Genomic DNA, 22,505 nt, shown 5'->3' with positions numbered 1-22,505 from the left:
GATACATCTCCATCACAACAGAAGAAGTTGTCAGGCCTGGGTTCCTCTAAAAATGTGCACCGAGCCCTTTTGCACTCCTAGTGCTGTTTAATGAAGCATTAAGGAAATGGGAAAGTATCCAGAAAACTGGTTCGACTCAGCTGACACCATGAAGTTTGAAAAAGTAGCAGGAGGGAGACTGAGATCTGCAGCGTGCCAAATAACCTGCCACAGGCTGGGGACACCACAATGTATCGTGCTGGTCCCACCAGCACAGCCCCACACTTGGAGGTATCTGGCAGCTGTTGAAGAAGAGATTGAAATAACATCTGCTTATGGCTGCTATGGGGTTTTTAGGATCCTGCTGGAAATAGGGAGAGGGATTTCTGAGGTAGCCTTCAGGAAGCTTTTGACTCTTTTGACTACAAGGAGCGAGAGTGCTCCTTAACACCACATTGCCTTTGAAGACTCGGAAAATCTGTAACAGTGAATGGATTATAATTTATCAGAGCTAAGCAGAGCTATGTTCTCTTTCTCTGACCTTCTGAAAGCCTCATAGATGCTGTATGTGAATTATTTGTGTGCTGTAATGCTATAATGGTTCAATGCATAACACACGGAATAAAGACTGAGGAATGTCTATCTGCAGTTCCTACAGACATGCTTTGTCATGGCCATTACTGTAACTTCATTGTTTCTTAATCAGGATATTTAAAGTCCAGACAACCCACATCTGTATCTACTGTGTCACTGTCCAAGATTAAAAACTCAGCTCAAGATTGATTAAATATAACTGCATATAACCTCTTCCTGCAATTTAACATTGAGGGGACATAATACTGGAAGATGCTTACCTGTCTTTTCAGGTAACGTAGAGTTTATTACAGGATACTCCTCTTCTCTTCCCTTGTATACGACTTTTTGTAGACCTCGTGAACTATGAGTTATATGTACAAGAACGAAGCAATAAATCAGTTTGAAATCTGAAACCACTTTCAGAATTTTTTGAATAAAAGTGGCTTTGTTACTTTAGGATATTCGTCTACTTTGATAAGTGGTAGATGTGGAACATCCGTTTGTGAGCTCTTCTTTCACCACTTGCTGGAGTAGGCTTCAGTTTGGGGTTGGCTAAACAAAGAGGCAAAAGGCTGTCTGCAAACTCAAGGAGGAGGCTGGACTTTGAGGTTAAGCCCAAGAATTGAGTCAAGTTGCTTGTGTTGAATTATCCCTATAATTTTCTTGATTGTTGTTATATATGCATCAGTTCTATTCTAATTGTCTGAAAAGGGCTTTGAGTAATGAAGCTTCAAAATGCCCGGGAGATAGTCCCTCAGCCATCAAAGACACACACAAGGATGTGGCATGCATCTTCAATAGTCTTCACCAAATTTAAGTATTCAAACTAGTTACCTAAGACATGAGTTTAAACCTACCCAACAATGATATTGACTTCAAAGGCACATGTAAGCTACCATGTGATTGCTGAAAAATAGCAGTTTCTTTAGTTGCTGTTGTACTGCTTTTGATCTCCTTTCTGTCATCTTATCCAACTTAGTCATGTAAGTCAGTCTTAAACTCATTGCCTTGAGTCTCTAGCAGAGCATCTTCTGTGATCTGTCACTCTCCATCCCCTTACATGAAACAAAAGGTCAGGACAAACTCCATTTCTTGGCATTTTTGAGTAGATCTGAACATTGGTGGCTTTTACTGAAGTCAGACCAGCTCCAAACTGGTTGTATCTGAGGGACTTACTTCAGAAGTGGAATATTGAAACAATTTTTAACTGACTTTAAGGCATGCACAGTCCCAGAGCTGGGAGGCAATATGGGGATCTTTGTATCTACTGACTTATTGCTGCTAGACATCCACCTTTCTTAACACGTGACTCTGAAACCAATATCCCCGTCTCTTTGCCTGTGTTTCATGTGTGGTATTTTGGGGAGAGCTCATTACAGTCAAGCTCAAGTGTAGCCAGTGCTTAGTTATAAATGCAAACATATCACAAACGTCTGTCTTGCATTAGGCATGCCTTCTTTCCAGAAGGCATTAAAACACAACCAAGGTGGCTTCGTGAGCTCTGCATTGTCCCAGCACTTGTTGATTCAACTGTTCTTAAAAACTGTAGGAGTTCGGGAGAGCGTGGATGTCAGCACCAGTAAGGATTTGCAGTGTGTCATGTAGAGGGAAGTAGGTGGGTAACTTTAGAGCCAAGCCAGCCCTCCTCTTTCCTTGAGATTTCAAGTGAAACTTTAGAGAGAGAAACGTAGTGAGTTCCAGTGGTAAATGGCTCTTTGGGGAGCTGCCAGCTGCTGTTTGTGAGTTACAATTGGATTACACAATCCTGGAGCTGCATTGCACATCCATCACCATCTCCTGTCCACAGCCAAGCTGCGAGGAGCCCCCGCCAGCCCAGTGCCAAGACCTCCAGCGGCTGGAGCCAGCCCATTGGGAGGGATGGGATGGAAATGTGACACCAGTTTCACTGTGGGCTGTTCAGTGGTTGTGAGGACTACTGTTTTCTGCAGTTTTCCCAACACACAGAACTCAGGGAAAACACCTGCGGGAACAGCAGCTCTCCCAAGTTTGTCAACAAGATGTGTCAATTCTGTGCATTCTCCTTCATAACAGGGAACAAGCCTGCTGAGTAGCACATGTAGTTTTCTTGGCGAATGTTGGTTGGTGCATAGAGAGGTTTGAGTGCACATCAAGTAGGTACCTCCAGGGGGAAACACAGTTAGGCTGCTCTGGGTACGGCTGATGTGCACTCCAGGGATCCACAACCGGTCCTTCATACACCTTCTCATCCCCTTTCCCTCTATATTTGCTCACCCCAAACACATCTAGAGTTTCAGTGTGCCAATACTTCCTCCAACTGACTTGCTAAAATGGACATAGCAAACAGCCCCAACTTTTTTGCAGTGTCTCACCCGAGACCTTGAGTTTCAGGCACCTAAGTCTCACTGTGTGTTTCCTGCATATGGTTACTCATTTCTTCTGCCTCTTTGCTCTTCCCATGAGCCAGTCCATGAACAACTGCTCTGGCCACCTTACTGCTCAGGCATGGTTCTCAGACCATCACCATCACTGCTCTGGCATGGAAAATGTAACAGGAAGAATGGAGTAATACAACATTGCCCATGGCTTAGTGAAGGATTTCTGTGTCCTTTTGCTGGAAGGCATGACCTTCCAGTTTACCAGCATTGAAGTGAATAGGAGTATCTTTAAGGTGTTACATCAAGGCATTTGATCTTAGATTTCCTAAAAAGCTTCATGCCTCAAGCAAAACTCGGCTTCATTTTATCCATAGTCAAGTGCAACTTCTGCCTTACTCTTAGTTTGTATCCAAAGCATTTAAGAGATATGGGTTCATCAACATGTTTACCGGTTTTTATTAAGCTAGGTCTGAATTTCTGCTTTCCGACAGCTCTGCGTAGACTGATGTATGTTCTTGCCCTTCCTTCTGCACAGGAATGAGTCTCGTCATTTCCATTGGAAACCTCCATGGTGTGGAGTCTCCTATTATTTTGGCACATATCAGGAATTGCTTCATAAAAGTCACTGAAGAGGAGAGTTGGAAATATCTTCAGATTTTATAACTTGGCTAAAAAAATCTGTCTGCAAGCTAAAACTTGACATACAAATCTCAGCCAGGAAATAATTTAGTTTCTCTCCTTCCATCAAAACAGCAAACAACGCCTCCTGGTCCCAAAGACTTGCAAATTTTTCAATGGAAAAGTGCTATTTTAGGAAGGGATTAAATAAAGAAATCTTAGTAAGTGGCAGGATCTCTTGGGTGGGGAGCGTATGGAAGGAAAAACACTTGAAATGGTGCAATTTTTTTTATGATTTATGATTTTGTGCTTCTTCACTTGAAATGCTTCACAGATATCCTGAGGGAGCAGTGTAGATCACCAGTTTGACTGTCTTTCCGTAAGACTGGCTGCTATGAGAAGTGTAGGTGCTGTACGCCAGTACAGTGATGTACTTATTAATAGGATTAAACAGACCAAAGCAGAACTGAGGCAACTGTCTGGATGGGAATCAGATTAAACAAATTGGTCATCCAGTCTTTGCAGCTGAACTTGTGTTGCGGTTCACTTGTATTAACCCTAAATCACACCTAGTTGTTGGAGAGAGGCCTCAAATACCTACAGGAAAGGGTCTCTACCAATCCTTCAGGGGCTCAGTGCCGTGTTCTTGCTCAGCTCTTCCACACTGGCTCAAACTCTCCTTAATTTCTGTCCTAGACAATGAGTGAGAATAAATGTTTCCTTCCCTTCCTATAAAATGTGTAATGTGTAATGTTCTGCTGGCTTTTCTGCTGGCTTATTGACCTTTAGGTCCAAAAGAATAAGAAGTATAACCATTGGCATGTTGTTACAAAACCGTTTGCACCCATTTTGCATTGATGCCCCCATTAGTGAGCAGAGCCTAAAGAACAGATGATTTTATAATCCATGTCATGCTCGAAACTTTTGATCTTGGGGCTGTAACACCCACCCATCTGATCCTCCAGTGGGTACATTTGGAGCCAAGCAAAAGTATGATATTTTCTATGTCCTCTCCAATGCTCATTGTTGAGTCAGTGATCATGCATGAGGCAGAGGGCCCAGCTGCCCCATCTTGATGACAGATAATGGCCTGGCTGTGCCTAAGTGACTGATAAGCTGTTGAGAAATGACAGTGTACAGTTTCTTAGTCCTTTTCAATCTGCCAGGCACTTGTACATGCGATGGTACTTTCCTTCAGTTGAGCAGTTCTAGTCCTTGTCCTGCAGGCAAGCAGGGTTTACAAATAAGAAGTGAAAATATACAGAAGTTAATAATTACTTAATGACACAGGGATCCTTGTTTTTCCAATGTTATAAACTGCTCAGATTGAAACCTTGTTTACGTCATCTACAGCTCATTCTCCTCTCTTCGGTATCTGAGGGAATAACGTTCAGGATTGTAGGACATTTAATCATGTTACAGTTCTCTTCAAACAGAACTTAAACTCTTGATTTAGACGTGTGGAGAGATTTCCCAAGGTGTCCAAAGATTTTGAGTGGGATCTGTGATCCTCCCAGCTTTGAAAATTCCTCCTGCCTGTCATGAGCATGATACAGCACACATCCCAACCCCATGGACATTGCTGATATATGCAAGACAAAAATCCATGTAGCCAGGATTTTCCCCTTCTCTGATAATGTGGACTTAAATGCATTGATATGTGATACTTAGAGATGCATCTTTTACATTACAAACTTCTATTGACTAGACCCCAAATTACTGAATGCTCACGCAGTCATGTTCTTCGGTGCTGGACCATTTATCAGAATCTTTCGTGGAAAATGGGTTCACAGATCACCAGAGATGAGGATGTAGTGGTAGGCAATGTCTAAATGTACCATTCACGCAAAACTGCGGTTTCGGGGTTTATATTCTGAATTTGCACAGAGAAGCTCTGAGCCCTTTCTGCAGGCAAGTGAAGTATCTCACCATGGATCCTAGCTCCCTGTTGCTCCTATCCCCACACTATCCAGACTTTGAATATAGACCTTTATTGTCTGGAATATAATGGCCCACAAAACTCTATAAATCACAGATGTCCTGTAATGTTTTCGGAGATGGGGGAATCTAAGCACAGAGAAACTCGTTCCCAGTGGAACTGCTTTTCCCCTGACTAATTGTTGCCCTCTCTGTAGTGGAGACATCTAGTTCCCTTCCTCTGACTAGGACAGTAATTTTATCTGCCCTCTTTGATTAGGTGTGAAGTGCATGTGTTACTTAATGAGAACAAGCTGTTCAGATAATGCAGCTCAGAATAATTGCTATTTCACTCTTCCGAAATTATCGTTGCCAAAAGACAAGGTAAGAGTCCCAGTCTAAGGACTAGACCTAGTCCAGGTGCTGGCCTCATCATGGCGGGTTTGTTTGTTTGTTTGTTTTGTCTTCTTTTTTTTTTTTTAATTATTGCTACGATATCAGGCAATTCTTGTGGGATTGTGTGATTAGTGGCTGGTGTGGATACTGTCGCTGCAAATGCAAGAGAGGTGGAGGGCAATTCAGATCACCTACAGTTCAGGGCTGTCCAGATTCTGGCTCTTGCTATTGCTAAAGTGATGCAAAACAAAGCTGGTGAAAGTACCAGTAACTTCTGTGTCAGAGAAGTGTGAGGAAAGCCAAATGAATATCCACAGAAGAATTTTGTCTGTTAAAAAAAGTTACTTTCATAATCAGATTTAAAGCCCTCATATGACACGCAGTAACAGTAGCATAGACTTACAGGGATACATTTGTGCCCTGCTCCTAAATATTAAGCCAAGAACAACAGCAGATTTTACAGGTAAGTACACATGACAGCAGGATTATGCAAGGTTTTGCAGACCACAGGGTAGTTATTCATAAAAGAGCCAAAAAGCAAAGTAGCGTGTGATTGAACTGTAGCTCAAAGATATTGCCATGTATTCATGTGTGGTGATGTGGCACTTGCTTCATCATTATCTCACTCCAACACAATTATTAACTTGGGATTAAACAGTTGAGAGGCACCATTGTAACACTAACTAGCAGTGGAGTGCATGCTCTATAACTTAGCTCTTTGCAGGGAAGAGTTCAGCCTCATTTTGTCTGGCATAGCTGTCGATGCAGTCATCCTGCTCCTGAAATCAGGCTGGAAAGAGAGCTCCGTGCTTGTGTGTGTGTGAATACCTGACTCACACTTACCTTAAGACCTTATTTTCCACAGGCATTGTAAGGAGTCCTGTGTGAAAAGTTTTTCCCTGTTTAAGGCAGCAAGTTGTGCAGCACGTGAAGGGAGTTTCTGATGCTTCTATGTCTCTATGAAGTGCAGCAAGGAGAGACTGGCCATTAAATATGATGCTGAATTTCAAATATGACCCTATATTTGCTGACCCGTCATTTCTACTGACAAATGAAATACTGGCTTGGGAACAGGATCCCATCTCTGGGATTTCACTAGAGTGAAACAGCAGCTTTTAAATCCTTTGGGAACAGCCATTAATGCCGCGAATGCTTAGGGCCATTTGAGCATAGGCAAGCAAGGAGGATTGTCCTCTAACTACCACATCTCAGCACCTTGAAGGTTGGTTATTTGCCAAACCCTGCCATGCCTGTTGCCCACTTGCCACTTCCAGGGCCCTTTCAGGATTTACAGCCCACACAATGGCTGGAGTTGTGGACAGGCTGTTCTGGGTTGGGATGGGAATATCTGTGAGTTGCAGTGAGCTCCCATCAGCCAGATGTTAGCGCTTGGGTCTTGTTATTCAGAGCTGCTGATTAGTCTCTCAGGCATTTTGCCTCCTCAGTTCCTTTCTTGGCGTGCTGACATTAGACAGAGAGCAGATCGCACATGTTTGGTTTTCCATCCTTTTGTCTTTGCTCCTTCAACCTCACCGGAGCTTTTCCACTTCACCGCTCTGGCAACCTGTGGCACTTGTGTGCTTAGATGAGGGCTTTGCTGTGCATGTGCCTGTTTATCACCACTTGCTCAGCCACTTCTTCCAAGGCTGCTTGCATGGGGCACAGCAAACAGATTCTTGTTGCGATCTCCTCTTTACTCTGGGCTTGCAGAACAGCTCAGGACCAGATTCATATGCACTTCATCAAACCTCTGTGCTTCATCCAGTCTGATTTCAACTCTGCTGCCGTCGTTTCTCTCAAGGTTTCACAGACTCCTTATTGTTCACTGGGAAAGGCTTCAGTAGAACCTCTTGTCCTTCTCCTGCTATGGCAGGGGCGTCTCTGGCTGTGTTCGTAAGCATAGTCAGAGTTGTTTCCATATTGTTCAGCTCTGTTTTAGTGCTTACTTCCCTGCTCTAAATTAGTTTCTCTGACTCATCCTCTGCAGGAATTTCTGTCTCTCCGTTTACTGTAAAGAAAGGGAAAACCAATGTTTCCTACACAGCATCTAGGTTAAGTAGGGTGGTGCAAAGACCACCCCAAGTGACCCACCAAGCCCAGCTGAATATGGATCTGTGTATGCCCTTTTCACTCCTGCCACTTACCTGCGCCCAAGTGGACTTGAAAAATGAAGTAAAAGAGTTCCAGCAATTCCTGCAGATGCTTGGGAATGATGCAGACACCTCTACTTCCCAGCAGCACTGGAGGAGAGCAGGTTGGCTTGGGCCACCTGAATTTGCTCTTTGAAATGCAGAAGCTGTGCACAGCAGCAGAGCATGCTCAGGGCTTCTAGCCAAGGAAATCCTGTCTGTTTATAAAGGTAGCTGAGCTGCCGCAGCTTATGTGAAGTGTGAAGCCAGGACATCCAGAGTGGAGGGATTTATAGGGGAACATGACTTTTATAGATGTTGCGTTAACTTTAAACATTTGCCTTTCTCAGCACAGATTCTCCTTCTGTACATAAAACATCCCCTAGGTATGGCATATTTGCTGAGGAAGAGACATGAACTCCACTTACAGTACATGTCCCTATTTCTCTGCTGTTTTGAGAGACAGAATTTAACGCGTTGCGCTCACTCTGGCCATTTGCAGACACAATTGCAGCCTACTGGGATTTGCTTTGCTTCTCTCCTTCCCTGTTTTGGCTTAGAGATGGCAGAGAAGCAAAGGTTTTTTTAATATCATATATAAAATATGTTTTATCATTTATTTACTGATCCCAGTCCTTCCCTGCTCTTCTCAGCAGGAGAGGATGCAGGCACTGAGCATTTGCACTCTTATCTCTGTACATGGAGGTCTGGATTGCTTTACCCACAGGAAATTTTGAATTCGTTAAGCCCTTAATCCATCTTGTTTCTCTGTTTCCATGTGCCCACTGTCCTCCCACAACCCACATCTCCCATCTCTTATTTTGTACCCCTATAGTTGTGCTTAATCTAACGCTCAGCTTGCAGACATCCATAAAGCACCTGCCACACCAGAGGATTCATCACCTCAATTAGGACCCCCAGCAAACTTCTACGAGTTGTAATACATTTGATTGAAATAAACCATACATAAACACCCCAAACGAGGTATAATCTTGGTTTAAAATAGTATTGTTATAATGAAAATTACTACTGATAAAGGTAAACATGTTTGCTCACCAGCTGATGCAGGTTCCTAGCTTCAGCTGCATCTGGGGATGGTACATTTGGATATATTACACTTCCCTCAATGCTACCCTGCGCTAGGATGTGTCCTGTCTATTTAACAGGACCATTATATTAAAAGCAGTTTCTAGCAGCTGTTGTAAGGTCAGCTCATTCAAAAATCAACATTTCAATAAACAGGAGCAAAGTGTAAGATGCCGTGCTGCTCTGATCAGCAGTTTCTCATTTCCCTGTGTTCCCATGCATGAGAGGGAAGGACACAATGCACTGTTTATGAGTCTTGCTGATTTTTTCCCTTCCTTGATATTTAATTAATTCGCTGTGTGTACGTGTGGGGGGAATGGTGACCTAATCCTATTGAAATACAAGCCAAGTAAAACAAGTTTTGATGGAGACACGGTTACATAGCAGCCTTCAGTCAGAGAACAATACACTTGAGGTAAGGTATATTGGCAAAGTAATTTCAGACATATCAGACCTAATTAGTTTTATTGTGATAATACTAATACTAAGTGGGAAAAAGCTATATTGGAAATTAAAGTAGATAATAAGTTTTGAGAAGTTTGGTAGCTGTGGAAGTGGAAGGTTTCTGGACAAGTTACGGAAGAAAAAGCCTCTTAAAGAAACTTTTGAAGTCCAGCTGAAACGGCAACCCTACCTCTAAGACATAAATGAAAAAGAAGAAAAAGAAAGAAAGAAAAAGCAGTAACTCAGTCATTTTCAGCATTCAGGCATAGCAAAATGCAGAAATCTATGAAGCCATTTGTCTTGTAAGGTAGACTTAAAACCACATTTGTTCTCAGCACCTAAATTGCTTCTAGCAACAGAAAAGAGATTTTTTTTTCCCTTACTCAAAACATTTTCCTTTAAGCCCAGCATAGTTGTGCTGTGCAGTGGACTTCAACGTTCTGTGTCATTTACCTCTAGTCTCAGAATGGTTTGGGTTGGAAGGGACCTTAAAGATCATCCAGTTCCACCCCCCTGCCATGGGCAGGGACACCTCCCACAGACCAGGCTGCTCAAAGCCTCATCCAACCTGGCCTTGAACACCTCCAGGGATGGGGCAGCCACAACATCCCTGGGCAACCTGTGCCAGTGCCTCACCACCCCCATTGTGAAGAGTTTCTTCCTAATATGTCATCTAACTCTCTCTTCTTTGAGCTGTTAATTAAGTAGCTTAATCCATGCCTGCACTGTATACACTCCAGGAACAGGACAGAGGTATATCAGGAATATCTTACCACCTAGGTATGGTACCTGGAAGGCACCAGATCAGGTGCTGCATTGCCTTGGTTTGTATTTGCTGTTTGTATCTTGCAAATAGCTGTGTTGCAGAGTCTACAAGCTATCTGTCCTTGCAATGAGCACTGTAACAAGGGTGGAGAGTGAGGAGCACTGTAACAAGGGTGGAGAGTGAGGAACACTGTCCTGGCTGTCGTCTCTGCTTTTGGATGCTATGGAGATGTGTGTCACCCCATGGTTCATTATTTCACTGGCCACTGTGGGTATTTTTGGTGGAGGGAGTCAGGGCGGTGACATGGGTCTCAACAAAGAGGCTGTCAGAGTGGCACCACCTGTCCCTGACAGCCAAACCTGTGGGATGGCTGAAAGGCTCTCCACTTCCCCCCAGGCCTGACCCATCTCAGAGGCCATACATTGCTCAACCTCAACCCAGAAGCCAAAGGCTGGGAAACCCTTGAAAACGCAGAAAACACAAGGTATGGGGCTGGTGGGGCTGAGCACTGAGCCCAACTCTCAGCGGCTGCAGTCAGGCGAGGAGGAGGATGGCTATTCCTGCTAAACCACTTAGACACGAGGCTTCACTGCCGCTCCCCTCCCAGATCCACCATCACATTCCTGTGGTATCTTGGGCGAATCGCTTGGAAGAATGTTTTCAAAGGAAACAAGGCGGGAACGGAGCCCCTCCGCCTCAAAACAACAGGGAAAAGGAGCCAGATGGCTCTTGGTGTGCCTAACTTGCTGCTTGCGTGGTCAGTGAGGAAAGGGACTTGGAGATGCCCCAGAGTGAGGTCCTGTCCTCTTGATTTTTTTTTCTCTTCCTGGAGATTTTCTGTCTCCTACCGCCTAGGCAGAGAATTTAGGGATTTACTGTTGGGACTAACTTATCTGCTCACTTGGCACAAGTGAGGTGCCTGTGGTAGGCAGCCTGGCTCATACCCTACACCTTTTTTTTTCCCTTTCCTGTCTTCTTGATTAGCGTAGTTTCTATTCTTGTGAAACCATCGCCCTTTTTCCTTTGCAAGTACAGGGAATAAGATGTTGACTCCTTCCTGGGTACTGGCAGTAACCAATACAAGTGCTGTGGAGATACATTGCCATCTCCATCTCCAGTCTTGGCAGAGGGAACCGGGTGCGGCTGTCACTTGGCATCATTGCATTCTCCTCCTCAGCGGCATTTCAGATTTCAGTGTCAATGTGTCTGGGAAAATGCCCCAGGACATATGCTACATGTGGCTTTGGGGCCGAGGACCTCTCTCCAGGTGCCCCTGGGACTGAGGGTCTTCTCACTAGCCCTGAATTACCTCCTATTCCCCGTGTGTCTTCCGAAACGAACCCCAGTCTGGGAGCAGGGGTGCAAGGGCTGCAAGTTTGAAGGCAAAGGGAAGGGTTCTGAAATGGATGCCTGCAGATGAGACCGGCCAGCGATTCAAACACCTTACCAAAGAGGAAGGTCTGGGTTTTCAAAGTACTTAATCACAGGGAAGTATCCTTTTTAAAAGATCTGTTGTTCGACTCAAGATCGTCATTTAAAAAATAAGCTCAGAAGAAAAAGAATAAGTTGCAAGAAAAAAAAGGCCCGAGAATCACTCAAGAGACCTGTCAAGACACTGTCCAAGAGCTGCCCCTGTCAAGCCCTCCCAAATCTTTGAGACGGCTTTCCACCAAGCAGCAGGTTTGATGCAGGTTGGAACAAACAAGGCTGTTTTCAGTGACTCCCGTTTGCCTGTTGACATAGATTTGGGTCTGTTTATAGGGCAAGGTTCTCCAAACTCCAAGAAAACTACCTGTATGCAGCCTTTGCAACCTGCCCCAGGTAGTCAGTGATGCCAGCTGGCATTTGTGGGACTCGGGGTGGGATCCATCTCAGTCTGAGCTAGTTACCTAGCCAACAGAGAGGGATCCCCAGAAGTGGTCCACCCAAGGGAGGTGTCTAAGGGAGGCAAGAAGTGTCCCCTTGGACATGCCCATTCCTTTCCAATGTCAGTTGTGAAAGGTGAGATGACTTGCCTTGGCTGGCAAATCTGCTTTTAGTGAGCTGTGAAATGGGGAAGAAAAGTATGGTTCAAAGTGCTGAGACACCGCGAGGACGGTGTAGCCTGGCAGAGGCTCCCTGCAGGCAGTGCTTCATACCCCAATGAAGTCCCCATCTCTAATATTTTGAATGAATTGGAGGCTTACATCTTCCATGGCAAATGCTCACCCAGCATTCAGTAAGATAAGTAAGATAAGAGCAGTCACAATAGTTTCTTTCTCCATCCAGGTTTTATGCATCTCAGTGAAATAAATAGGAAGTCCTAGGGTGTAGTCCCAGCTCATCTCCATTAATGCCAGCAATGCTGGATCTGCCTTCAGGACCCTAATTTGGGACTTCTGAAAGCTGCAGTCTTGCAGCAGGCAGAGGTAGTTTAATCCAGCACTGCCATGCCCCCATCACTTCAATCAACATGATGGTTTAGCAGTGCTGACAGCGGCTTTTCCACTCTGCAGCAGGAGTGTTAATCTTGGCTGAAAAGTCACAGGAACTGGAGGTTAAGTCACTCCATCCCAAACCCAATACCCTTCGCTGCCAGACCCCTCCTGCTATCCTTTGCCACACCATCCGCCTTTCCATCCAACACGCTCGCTCCCACGTAGCCTGCCCAAAAGGGCTAAACAAAAGGAGAAAGTGATGCTCAGTCTGAAATGTGGCCATGGCAAAGCAGTGCTCAAGGGGGGCCTCTCTGGCCAGGATAGGTGAAGATTGTGTGAGCTTATTGGCTTCTCCAGGTCACAGAGCCCTTCATCTTGCTAAGAGCACAGGAAGGGCTGGGAAAATAATTCCTGGTGGATTTATAGTAAAAATGAAGAGCTATGTTTGGCTCCTGAGCCCCGTGAGGGAGAGCTCATGAATTATTGCTGTGCTGAGACAAATAGAGCTGGAGGAACACACTTCGTGCTGCGTAAGTTTTTGGCTTAAGATGTTTTATATAACTTGAGCAGTGGTAAAATACAAAGCAGCAAGTCAACGTGCAACAAATGCAGACGATTTTTACCTTCTCTGTGGAGCTGTTTTATACCAGGGAAGGACAAGAGGAGAGCAGTGTGGGGATGTAGCGAGCTTGCTGGGATGCTGTGCAGAGGAGGCTCAGCAACAGAGCAGGAGCTGCGCTTCCCTAACTTCAGTGCTTGGCCTGTATTTCCAGTCTCATTTCTTCCACCAGAAGGTCTCAATAAGTTGGGCTGGGGTGATGCTGGCTCTGGGATGCTGAGGGAGCATCCTGGTGCTGCTCCAGTTAGCAATGCGGGTCATGAGGAAGATTCGAGGGCAAGAAACCAGTGACCCATGCTCAGGTCTTCTAAAAGCACATCAGGTCCATGCAGAGATCAGATCTTACTGTCACATATTTAAAGACATTCCTACAGACCTCTTGTGTGATGACATCCTATATCTAAGCGTTCAAAAATACTATTGGTTGTGAAAGATTTATTTAGGAGACATGAAATAAAGACTTCTAGGTAGTGGGTCTCACATGGTTTTTAGCCGTGCTGCCCATACAAAGCATGCATAGGGAGCTAGCTGGAACTCAACTTCTCTGCCTTTGGTAGATGAAGGGCAAGGCTTGGGTGTCATTGCTGGATTTTGAGCCACTGGAGCTCTGTAGCACTACCTTCAGCCATTCATGGATGATTTGTGGTGGATGAATACTACCACTGCATCTTTATCCATGGGGCGTTTCCTAGCCACTATATTGTTCAAATTAAGCTTGTAGAAGGCAAACGTGTGTCTGTCAGCAAAACAAATGTGTAGATATGTCAGTTCAGGGTGTTTTGTAAACAGCTTGCATGCCTGCAATGTGAAACACTGAAAATCAGTTTGATTTGTTACAATGCTGATCTGTTTGGCACATGGATAGATTGTGTAAATCATCTAGATGTGGCAGAATATAAAAGTAAGTATATTTGTGACATGATGTTTCAGACAAGTAACGAAATGTATTTAATTTTTAGTTTAACAGCTGTAGGCTGTCTGAGATAAATTCTAAGGAGCTGTATCTTGCCTTATACCTGAAATAGTTCTGCCAGCCGGAGCAGGAAAGTAATTGTGCCCCTGTATTTGATGCTAGTGAGGCCACACCTTGAATGCTGTATTCAGTTTGGGACCCCTTACTGCAAGAAGGACATTGAGGGGCTGAAGCACATCCAAAGAAGGATAATGAAGCTGGTGAAGGGTCTGGAACACAAGTCTTATGAGGTGCAGCTGAGGCAACTGGATTTGTTTAGTCTGGAGAAAGGGAGGCTGAGGGGAGAACTTATCACTCTCTACAATTGCCTATAAGGAGGTTGTGGCAAGGTGATATTGGTCTCTTCTCCCAAGTAACGAGGGATAGGACAAGAAGAAATGGCCTCAGGTTGCACCAGGGGTTGTTTAGATTGGAATTAGGAAAAATTCCTTCACCGAAAGGGTTATCAAATATTAGAACAGGCTGCCCAGGAAAGTGGTGGTGTCACCATCCCTGGAGGTGTTTAAAAGATGTGTAGATGTGGTGCTTAGGGACATGGTTTAGCAATGGTCTTGGCAGTGCTACATTTACAGTTGAACTTGGTGATCTTAAAGGTCTTTTCCAGCCCAAACAATTCTGTGATTCTATATGGTTCTTATACTACCTTTCTTGTTACATCTCCTGCTACTGCTCTGGACTCTAGTTTAAACACTAGTGAGGATGTCTGGTTAACAAAACTGTGGAACAAGCAGACCTGCAGACAGAGATCTCTAGAACAAACAACTCTTCTGGACTGTGGGTCACTAGAGAATGTAACTTTTGAAGGAAACTGAGAAAAATAACCTAGAAGATTTTCTGAGGAGCCATGGAAGTCGTGGAAATGTCATGTAAAGTGCCGCATTTCAGAGCTGTTGCTTAACTGTCTGCTGTTGATACCTTATGGGAAAAGGAGTTGTCAGCTATCCATCCTTCCCAGTCCTTTCTTTCAGTGACACCAAGCGGAACTGACTCCTCAGTGACTTACCTTGCTGAATGGAGATTTCATTATCCCTCAAACACGCATAGAACTTCCCCTCCTCTACTTTCTCTAGTGTACCTGATGTGGCAAGAGGGAGTGGGAGCACAGGCCACTCCCAGAAACAAAATCCAGTTCTCTGTAGCTTTCAGCAGTGCTTTTGGACTAAGGTCTGATCTTGATGGTCATCGAGTGCAAAGTGTGCACATTTATGGGTGCATGAGATCAGACATGGGGTGTGAAATTCCTGTCTGTAGATATGCTCCTTAGGAATGACCGTGCAATGCAGGGATATCTCGTCTGACTGTGAACAGGTATTCAAGTAGCAACATGAACCAAGTGCTGGTTAACTTCTCACTCATCTGTTCAGTAGCTGGGTTAGTTACACAGTCTGTGCTGAGCTTCTAGCTGTCGTGGTTACACAGTTCTCAGCGCCACATTAAAAATAACTTGGTTGCGTTCATGTGAACCTCAGCCCTAGCGGTAACAGCAAGGGTAGGACAGCACTCACATTTAAACATCATTCTCACTGGAGAGCTCTGTGAGAAATGCTGTTTGCAACCAGCTGGTGAGAATGTGAGGACTCCATCTTATTATTTTTCCCCATGCAGAAGAGAAAAGGGTTTATTTTTCAGCTGATAGTCATGCAATTGCAGGCAGACATCCAATTATCAAGCTGAGCTCTTCCTATTGCCTGCTCTGTTGGTAAGCAAAGAAGTGTGTGCCTCACAATACCTCAGTTTCTTATAACTGTGTTGTTTCAGTGATCTCTCTGGACGCTCCAGGTGATTTAAGCACTAAACTGTGGGTTTCAGCCTGGACAGTGAGGACCTGGCATTGGAACAGCATAAGCAAATGAGCTGGCTAGCATTTTGATGGTGTTTGAGAAGTTTCTGACTGGTTCTGTAGAGCTGGACTACCTCTGCTGGCAGAGAGCCAGCCTTAAAAGGTTTCGGAATGCCTCTGGAATGAGGCTGGTGCCATCCCTGATGTCTGCCACCAGACGCTGCCATTTCCCCACCAATCAGCCCAAACGGATGAGATACAGTTGGGTTCACAAAGCCTCACACCTCAGCCACATGGATTGTTTGTTCCTCCGCATTGGACTCTGTTGTATGCCATGCCTCTCACTGCATCAATGGAAAATGCAAGAAATCCTTCATGAAGTAGAATTTCCACATCCTGTCTTCCCAACAAACGCCTTCTCCTAACTCAGTGTTCTCCTTTGCAGGGATTTAAGTCCACAAAGTGTTTTGCTTGAAGTTTTGCAAGGGCTTGGCAAACACAAAAGCCACAATGTGCTGGCTGTTTTCAAATAGCACTTGGAATGATCTGTGTTCAAAACCAAATTCCCTCCTCTTCAGTGAAATTTCTGGCCCTCTCTCTCTGAGCTCCCAGACTCCCTAGAAGGCATTTATAAAAGAGCCCTAGTGAGAGGACAGTCAGGGCAAGCATTTGCCTTTTAGCAAAGCCCTGCAGTGCTTTCATACAAGAAGCAAGACCTTATGGGGACTGGAAGCAGTTGCTGTGTTTGTGTTTGTGTTGACTGGACGTGGGTTTTGGCTGCTGGGGATTTTCAAAGCAAACAAAATCTTATTCATCAAACTGGGTTCCCTCCCCTACTCTCAGTTGTTGAAAATACTACAAAGTAGGATGGAAAGAAACACGTAATCCTTCATCATCACAGTGAGGATTTGCCTGTTTATTTAGATTCCCTGTCTGTTCCAAATGTTCTGCCAGACAAAGCCCATCCAGGCTCCAGGAGTGCTTGACACGCGTTAAAAAAAAATCTAGATGTATGTAGAAGATAAATCAGCAGAAGACACTGCCTTTCCTCACAGCACACCAGAGCAGCAATCAGCTGAAAGTCCCACTTGCACAAGAAAATACCCCAGGATGCTTTTTTAGGACAAAAAAAAGGAAGAAGGCACATCACCCTGGGCAGAAATTGATTTTGGTGTTGGCTCCAGTAGGTCAGAAACTTTATGGTAGGTCTGTCTTTGAGCCCCTGGCAACTCCTCTTTTTCTGCTTGGAAAATGTTGCTCAGGTAGAAAACATGGAACTTGGTGCTTTCGTAGCCAGTGAAATGAGTGAGTTGTGTTCCTAGGGTTTGTCCCACTGCCCTTTGAGGTGGGGATCATCCTCTGGAAGTTGTCTCACTCTGTGGTCAATACAGCAGAAATGGGAAGACAGGAGCCCAGACCTGAGTTTCACTTTTAGCTGCTTAAAAGAAGGCAGCTGAATTCTGTCCCAAGTGATGCTGTGTGACAGGAACACAAGTCCTTTGCAATGAAACTAGTCAGCAGCCTTTGCAGCTGGTGTTTCTCGTCTGATTCCTATTGCTGTACTTACAAACAAGAAGCAAGTCAGAAATAGGAGATTGTAAACACAACAATCACACAGTTGATATGAGATAGACCTCTGGGTCATCATAGGATGAAGTAGCAGAAGGTGAACAGTTGTCCAACAGTTGTGTTGCATTTGGACCATCATCCAGCCCAGCAGATTTGAAAATGCCCTGTGAGAAGCTTTTCTAGTGGTGCTGCAGGTCCAGCACCTTTGAAGCTGTCTCCTTTTCTTTTTCTCCAAGACCCACAGGCATGAGTGGACATCAACAGCTTGAAATAAATTGGTAGTGGGTAGAACAGGAGAGGCAGGTTTCTTCCAGTGACTCAAATCACTTCTGTTAAAGTTATGGAATTTTGAATGCTCCTAGAGACAGCTGAGATTTTACCCTTTAGGGTTGCATCTGAAAGATCCCTATATAATGAGATGTTCTTGAAAAGGCAAACCCAATCAGATCTGTGTTTTGCAGGCGCTGTCCTTATCTCACATGTTGGCATAAAGAGCAAAGGGCAAGTTCACATCAAAATCTGAGGTTTCTGAAGGGCTGCTATGCCGAATCAAGTCTAGAGGTTTCCAAAAGTGACACCCCTTGGCCTGGTCTCCAGTTTCCAGAAATATGGCAATCTTCCTCCATAAATTGAATGTAGCTTTAGGGGACTGGACAGGTCTGTCAAAGCAGTTCATGAAAGTCTTATCTAAATACAGAAGTGCTTCCATGACTTCTCTGGACAACTTGTTCCAGTGCCTCACCACCCTCACAGCAAAAAAATTCTTCTTGATATCTAATCTAAATTTCCCCTCTTTCAGCTTAAAACCATTACCTCTTGTCCTGTCACTGCACTCCCTGATAAAGAGCTCCTCCCCAGCTGTCCTGCATGCTCCATACTGGAAGGCTGCTATAAGGTCTCCCTGGAGCCTTCTCTTCTCTAGACTAAACTAGCTCGACTTTCTTGCTTTAATATGTTGTTGTGTAAATCTCACCTGTTGCTCTTTCGTTTCTGCTGTCCCCTCAGCTTATGTGCTCCTCAGTCCAGAAAGCCCTGTTTGAGGAGGAGGACAGAGTGAAGAAGCTGCAGCAGAAAGTGGCCACGCTGGAGAAGCGCAACAAGCAGCTGCGAGATCGGGTGAAGAAAGTCAAGAGGTCTCTCCGGCAAGCCAGGAAAAACACCAGGCACATGGAGCAGATAAACCGAAAGCTCAGCGAGAAACTTTCCTCCGCAGGTGGTCAAATCCCCTATATTAACTCTTTGAAGCAGGAGAATTCCCATGCTACCTATCTGAAAGTATAATGCAAGAGTAAGCGAGGCCAATGATAATGGCGACTTTGCCTGCATTAGACCAGGATCTGGCCCTCACACCTTGTCTACACTGTGCTTCAAACCTTCAAAGCAAATGAATCTGAACTTGCTATAGACACCGTGGCTCGGTGTTGGAGGTACAGCCTAAAGTTGTGGCCGCACTGTCCTTGGTGGACATAGGGCCAGTCTATAATCTGTGCTTCTCCATCCTCACCCCGCTCCATCTCCATCACCAATTCTAGGTTGTCTTTGATGAAAGTGCCATTTCAGCGGGCCCATTGCAGACGCTTGACACAGGAGATCTTGGAAAGATCTGATGCCAACTTACCTCCTCCAAATAGGCTGGGTAAGCAAGGCCAGGGGGGTACGTGGAGGCAGATCCTGTATGAAGATTGCAGGCCTGAATGCTTTTTGCTCCACCATAATCCCCAAGCTCTCAACCTCCCTTAAGCTTGACTAAAGTCTTCATCCAGTGTCAGAGCAAAGGCAATGTCTGGGACACAGTCAGTTTGGGCCCCTCTTCAAAATGAAGTATAGACGTGCTCAAATTGTCTTAAGACCATTGCTATATATATCTAAATATTATAAATAAAATATCTAATATTTTATCTTTTACCAGGAAGTGCCTCAAGGGGCTCAGTAACTCCATCAGGTGCCTTTATCATTGCCCAGCTAACAGGGTTGGAAACCACATAATTTCCCGACTGTGTCTAGGACCTAATCCAGCTCCTGCAGTGAGAAATTAATTTAGCCTGACATTAGTCGATGAGGCCAAGCAGACAATTTCAAATCCTGTTTTCAAGCAGGTTTAATTTAGAGTGTGGACAAGGCTTCAAGTTTTGTAATCACTGAGGTATAACAGAGGTTGCTGGGCAGCCTCACTTAGTTACACTTAGATACTGTAGAGACCACATCAATATCAACAGGGCATTAAAAATTAACGTAGTTTATATATGTATATATTTTAAAATCCTATAGAAAATATTTTTATTACACATTTGATATAGTCTAATTTCTTAAAATATGAAGTAAATGCCATTTCTTGATTATCTCATATAAAAAGTAGTCCATCGTGTCCTTTATTAAATACTTACTAACTGACTTCTGCTCAAGCAGCATAGGTTAAGACATCAGTATCTGTGGCTGATAACTTTTTCAGCTGTGTTGATGTACCAGAGCATGTCTTGGGGCTTGGTACTCAACCAACCTGCTTTATGACAGGGTGCAATAAGGAGAGCAAGGCAGAAGAAGAGGTTTTGTATTTTTCTTCCCTTTTAAAAACAGTTTTTCTTATGCCAAGCATGAAGCCCAAGTGCTTTTTGACAGGGGCAGCAGGTCCTTGCCTAGGCCTGGGCAACCCTGACAATCCACCAGGGCTAAGTCTGATTTGTACAAGGAGTACTGATCCAGATGATCTTTAAGGTAAAGGTAACGTCCTCAGAAATAGCAGCGTGCAAACCACCACTCTGCTCCTAACTCTCTCTGAGCGGATCACCGCGTGGTCTCCATGCTGTGTCTCAACACTCAAAATTAGATTATATCCAGGCTACAGCCCTGATGGACCATGCTTTAATTATCCCTGTGCTAGGAAAATCCCATATCAGCTTTGAACCATGAACTTCAGTCCAAGCTAAACTCAGAAGTTAAGCCTTGTGTTGGCTTCTAGGATGCTGCTATGTTTAATTACCTTCCAGTTTTGCTCCTTTTGGAAATAGAACTTTTTTTTTTCTTTTTCCCTCTTGAAATAATATTGGCATTTCTTAAGATTCTGACTCCTCTACAAGCTCCACTGGTTTCAAAAGCTTTGCCTACCAAATCAGCACAATTTGAGTTGTTTTGTGCTGTAGTCAGCAATGGTGTTTCCTGAGAATTACTACAGACCTAAGGCTTCTCTAGAAGCCATCAAGAGATTTTAACTCCAAAACTGAAATTCATAGGAAAGTAACTAATGCTTTTTGGTTTGTTTCTGGTTTCTAAACTGCTGTTTAAATAAATGAACTGTTTTCCCTAGTATAGGAATTGAAAGCTTGTGTTATAATTTTTTGTTCATAAAAATATTCCCTCTGGTATTCATTCATATTTTATAGATGTTTGTATAAAGCTGAGAAAATATAGTTAATATAGTTGCACCTTTGCTATTCTTACAAGTTTTCCATACACAATGTTGAAAATCTTTTCTCTTCTGGCTGATATTTTTGTCTCTTGATGAAAAGATTGGAATTTTCTTCCTATTGCCCCTTTCTTTAGCTTAAAAACAGAAGTAAACCATTTAGTTCTCCTTGACAGCTTTGTGAGAAATTTGTTACTTTGCAAAGAAAATGGAAGAAAAACCCCAACTGCAAAATCCAAATGCAACCCTGAATGTCCCATCTGGGCACGAAACCAACAAAAGGTTGATTCCTTTTGAGTATTTTCCTTTTATTCCTTCTTTGTTTTGGATCAGAGATACGGACAGGCAGGCAGATCAGATCACAAGTTAACACTCTCAACAAGTAACAGAGGATGCCAAGCCCAAATAGAAATACTATTAAAGTGTTACCATTGATTGCCTGGCCCTGCTGGTGACAGATTCCAGAGAGTGGCCAGGGAGGCTGTATGGGCAGGAAACATGAGTGCGAAGAGGGACTTGGGTTATGTCTATTCAGGTTGGTGTACATCATGTAGGGCATTACACGGACAGTGATTTTAGACCAACTCTCTATGTATTTCAGGGGCCAGGTAATCTGGAAACCCACAAAAAGAGCAAAATGTCATGCCTTTTTCCAGATTAGTGTGAATAGCATGATTATGTTCCTCCTGAAGAGCTATGCAGGAGACACTGGGGTGCAGAAGTGCAGAGGAGATTGACATAGCTGGATGTGTTGGCAAGGGATATTATAGAAATGCAAAAAAACATCCTGGAAAAAGAAAAAAGGAAACAAAAAAAAAGAAAGCTGAAGTGTTCAAATGAGGAAAGCAATTGGTTAGAGACAATACTAAGTGTGGCAGCTTCTGAACTTCTCACCAAATGAGAAGTTCAAAGATGATTTACAAATTAATAACATCTGCTTTTGCAAACACATCAGGAGCTTGAAGGCTGCCAGAATGTCTGCAGGGCCAGTGCTAGGGGTTCCCAGAGCAGATGAAGCCAGAACTGGAGGCAAGGAGGGGCTTTTTGGCATCTCTGTTAACTGTGGAGGAATTTAGGGATGCTCTCACAGACGAATAAGTTTTTTTGTGGTGGATCCAGACAGTGGCAAGAAGAGAAAGAGCAAAATGAATAATAATAAATTGCAAGGGCAAATTGAGTATGAACAGTAACAAAGAGTAGTCTTAGCTGAATGATGCTGAATCGTTGACAACACAAGTGAAATGCAATATAGATAATATAAAAAGATATTAATGGGGGAAAAGAAAAACAGTTCTGTCTTTTCACATGGAAAAAGGTGCTCTGAGCTGGCCTTAGTCAGCTAATATTGTATACAATTAGTGGTCGATTAGTCAATCAGTTGTATCAATGTAGTATCATGAAGATAGAGAAGTTATGCCGTATCATTTTATGCAAACATCGGCTCAACACTTAGCTGCAATCAGAAAGGTAGGTGAAGTG

The 22,505-nt window shown here is 43.9% G+C and overlaps 1 protein-coding gene across 1 annotated transcript in view; it reads left to right on the top strand.

Moving 5' to 3' along the window:
• The window catches only part of CCDC3 (coiled-coil domain containing 3), a 41,266-nt gene extending 19,488 nt beyond the window's left edge, over positions 1-21,778 (top strand). The window contains exon 3 of the mRNA XM_069872031.1: positions 18,632-21,778. Within this exon, the coding sequence (XP_069728132.1) occupies positions 18,632-18,907 (276 nt within the window). The 3' untranslated portion in view covers positions 18,908-21,778. The remainder of the gene's footprint in view (positions 1-18,631) is intronic.
• The last annotated feature ends 727 nt before the right edge of the window (positions 21,779-22,505 follow it).

The sequence above is a fragment of the Phaenicophaeus curvirostris genome, chromosome 1, assembly GCF_032191515.1.
Source record: "Phaenicophaeus curvirostris isolate KB17595 chromosome 1, BPBGC_Pcur_1.0, whole genome shotgun sequence".
Classification (NCBI taxonomy): domain Eukaryota; kingdom Metazoa; phylum Chordata; class Aves; order Cuculiformes; family Cuculidae; genus Phaenicophaeus; species Phaenicophaeus curvirostris.
Note: the sequence above shows the minus strand (reverse complement) of the source record. Positions and strands in the feature narration are given on the sequence as shown.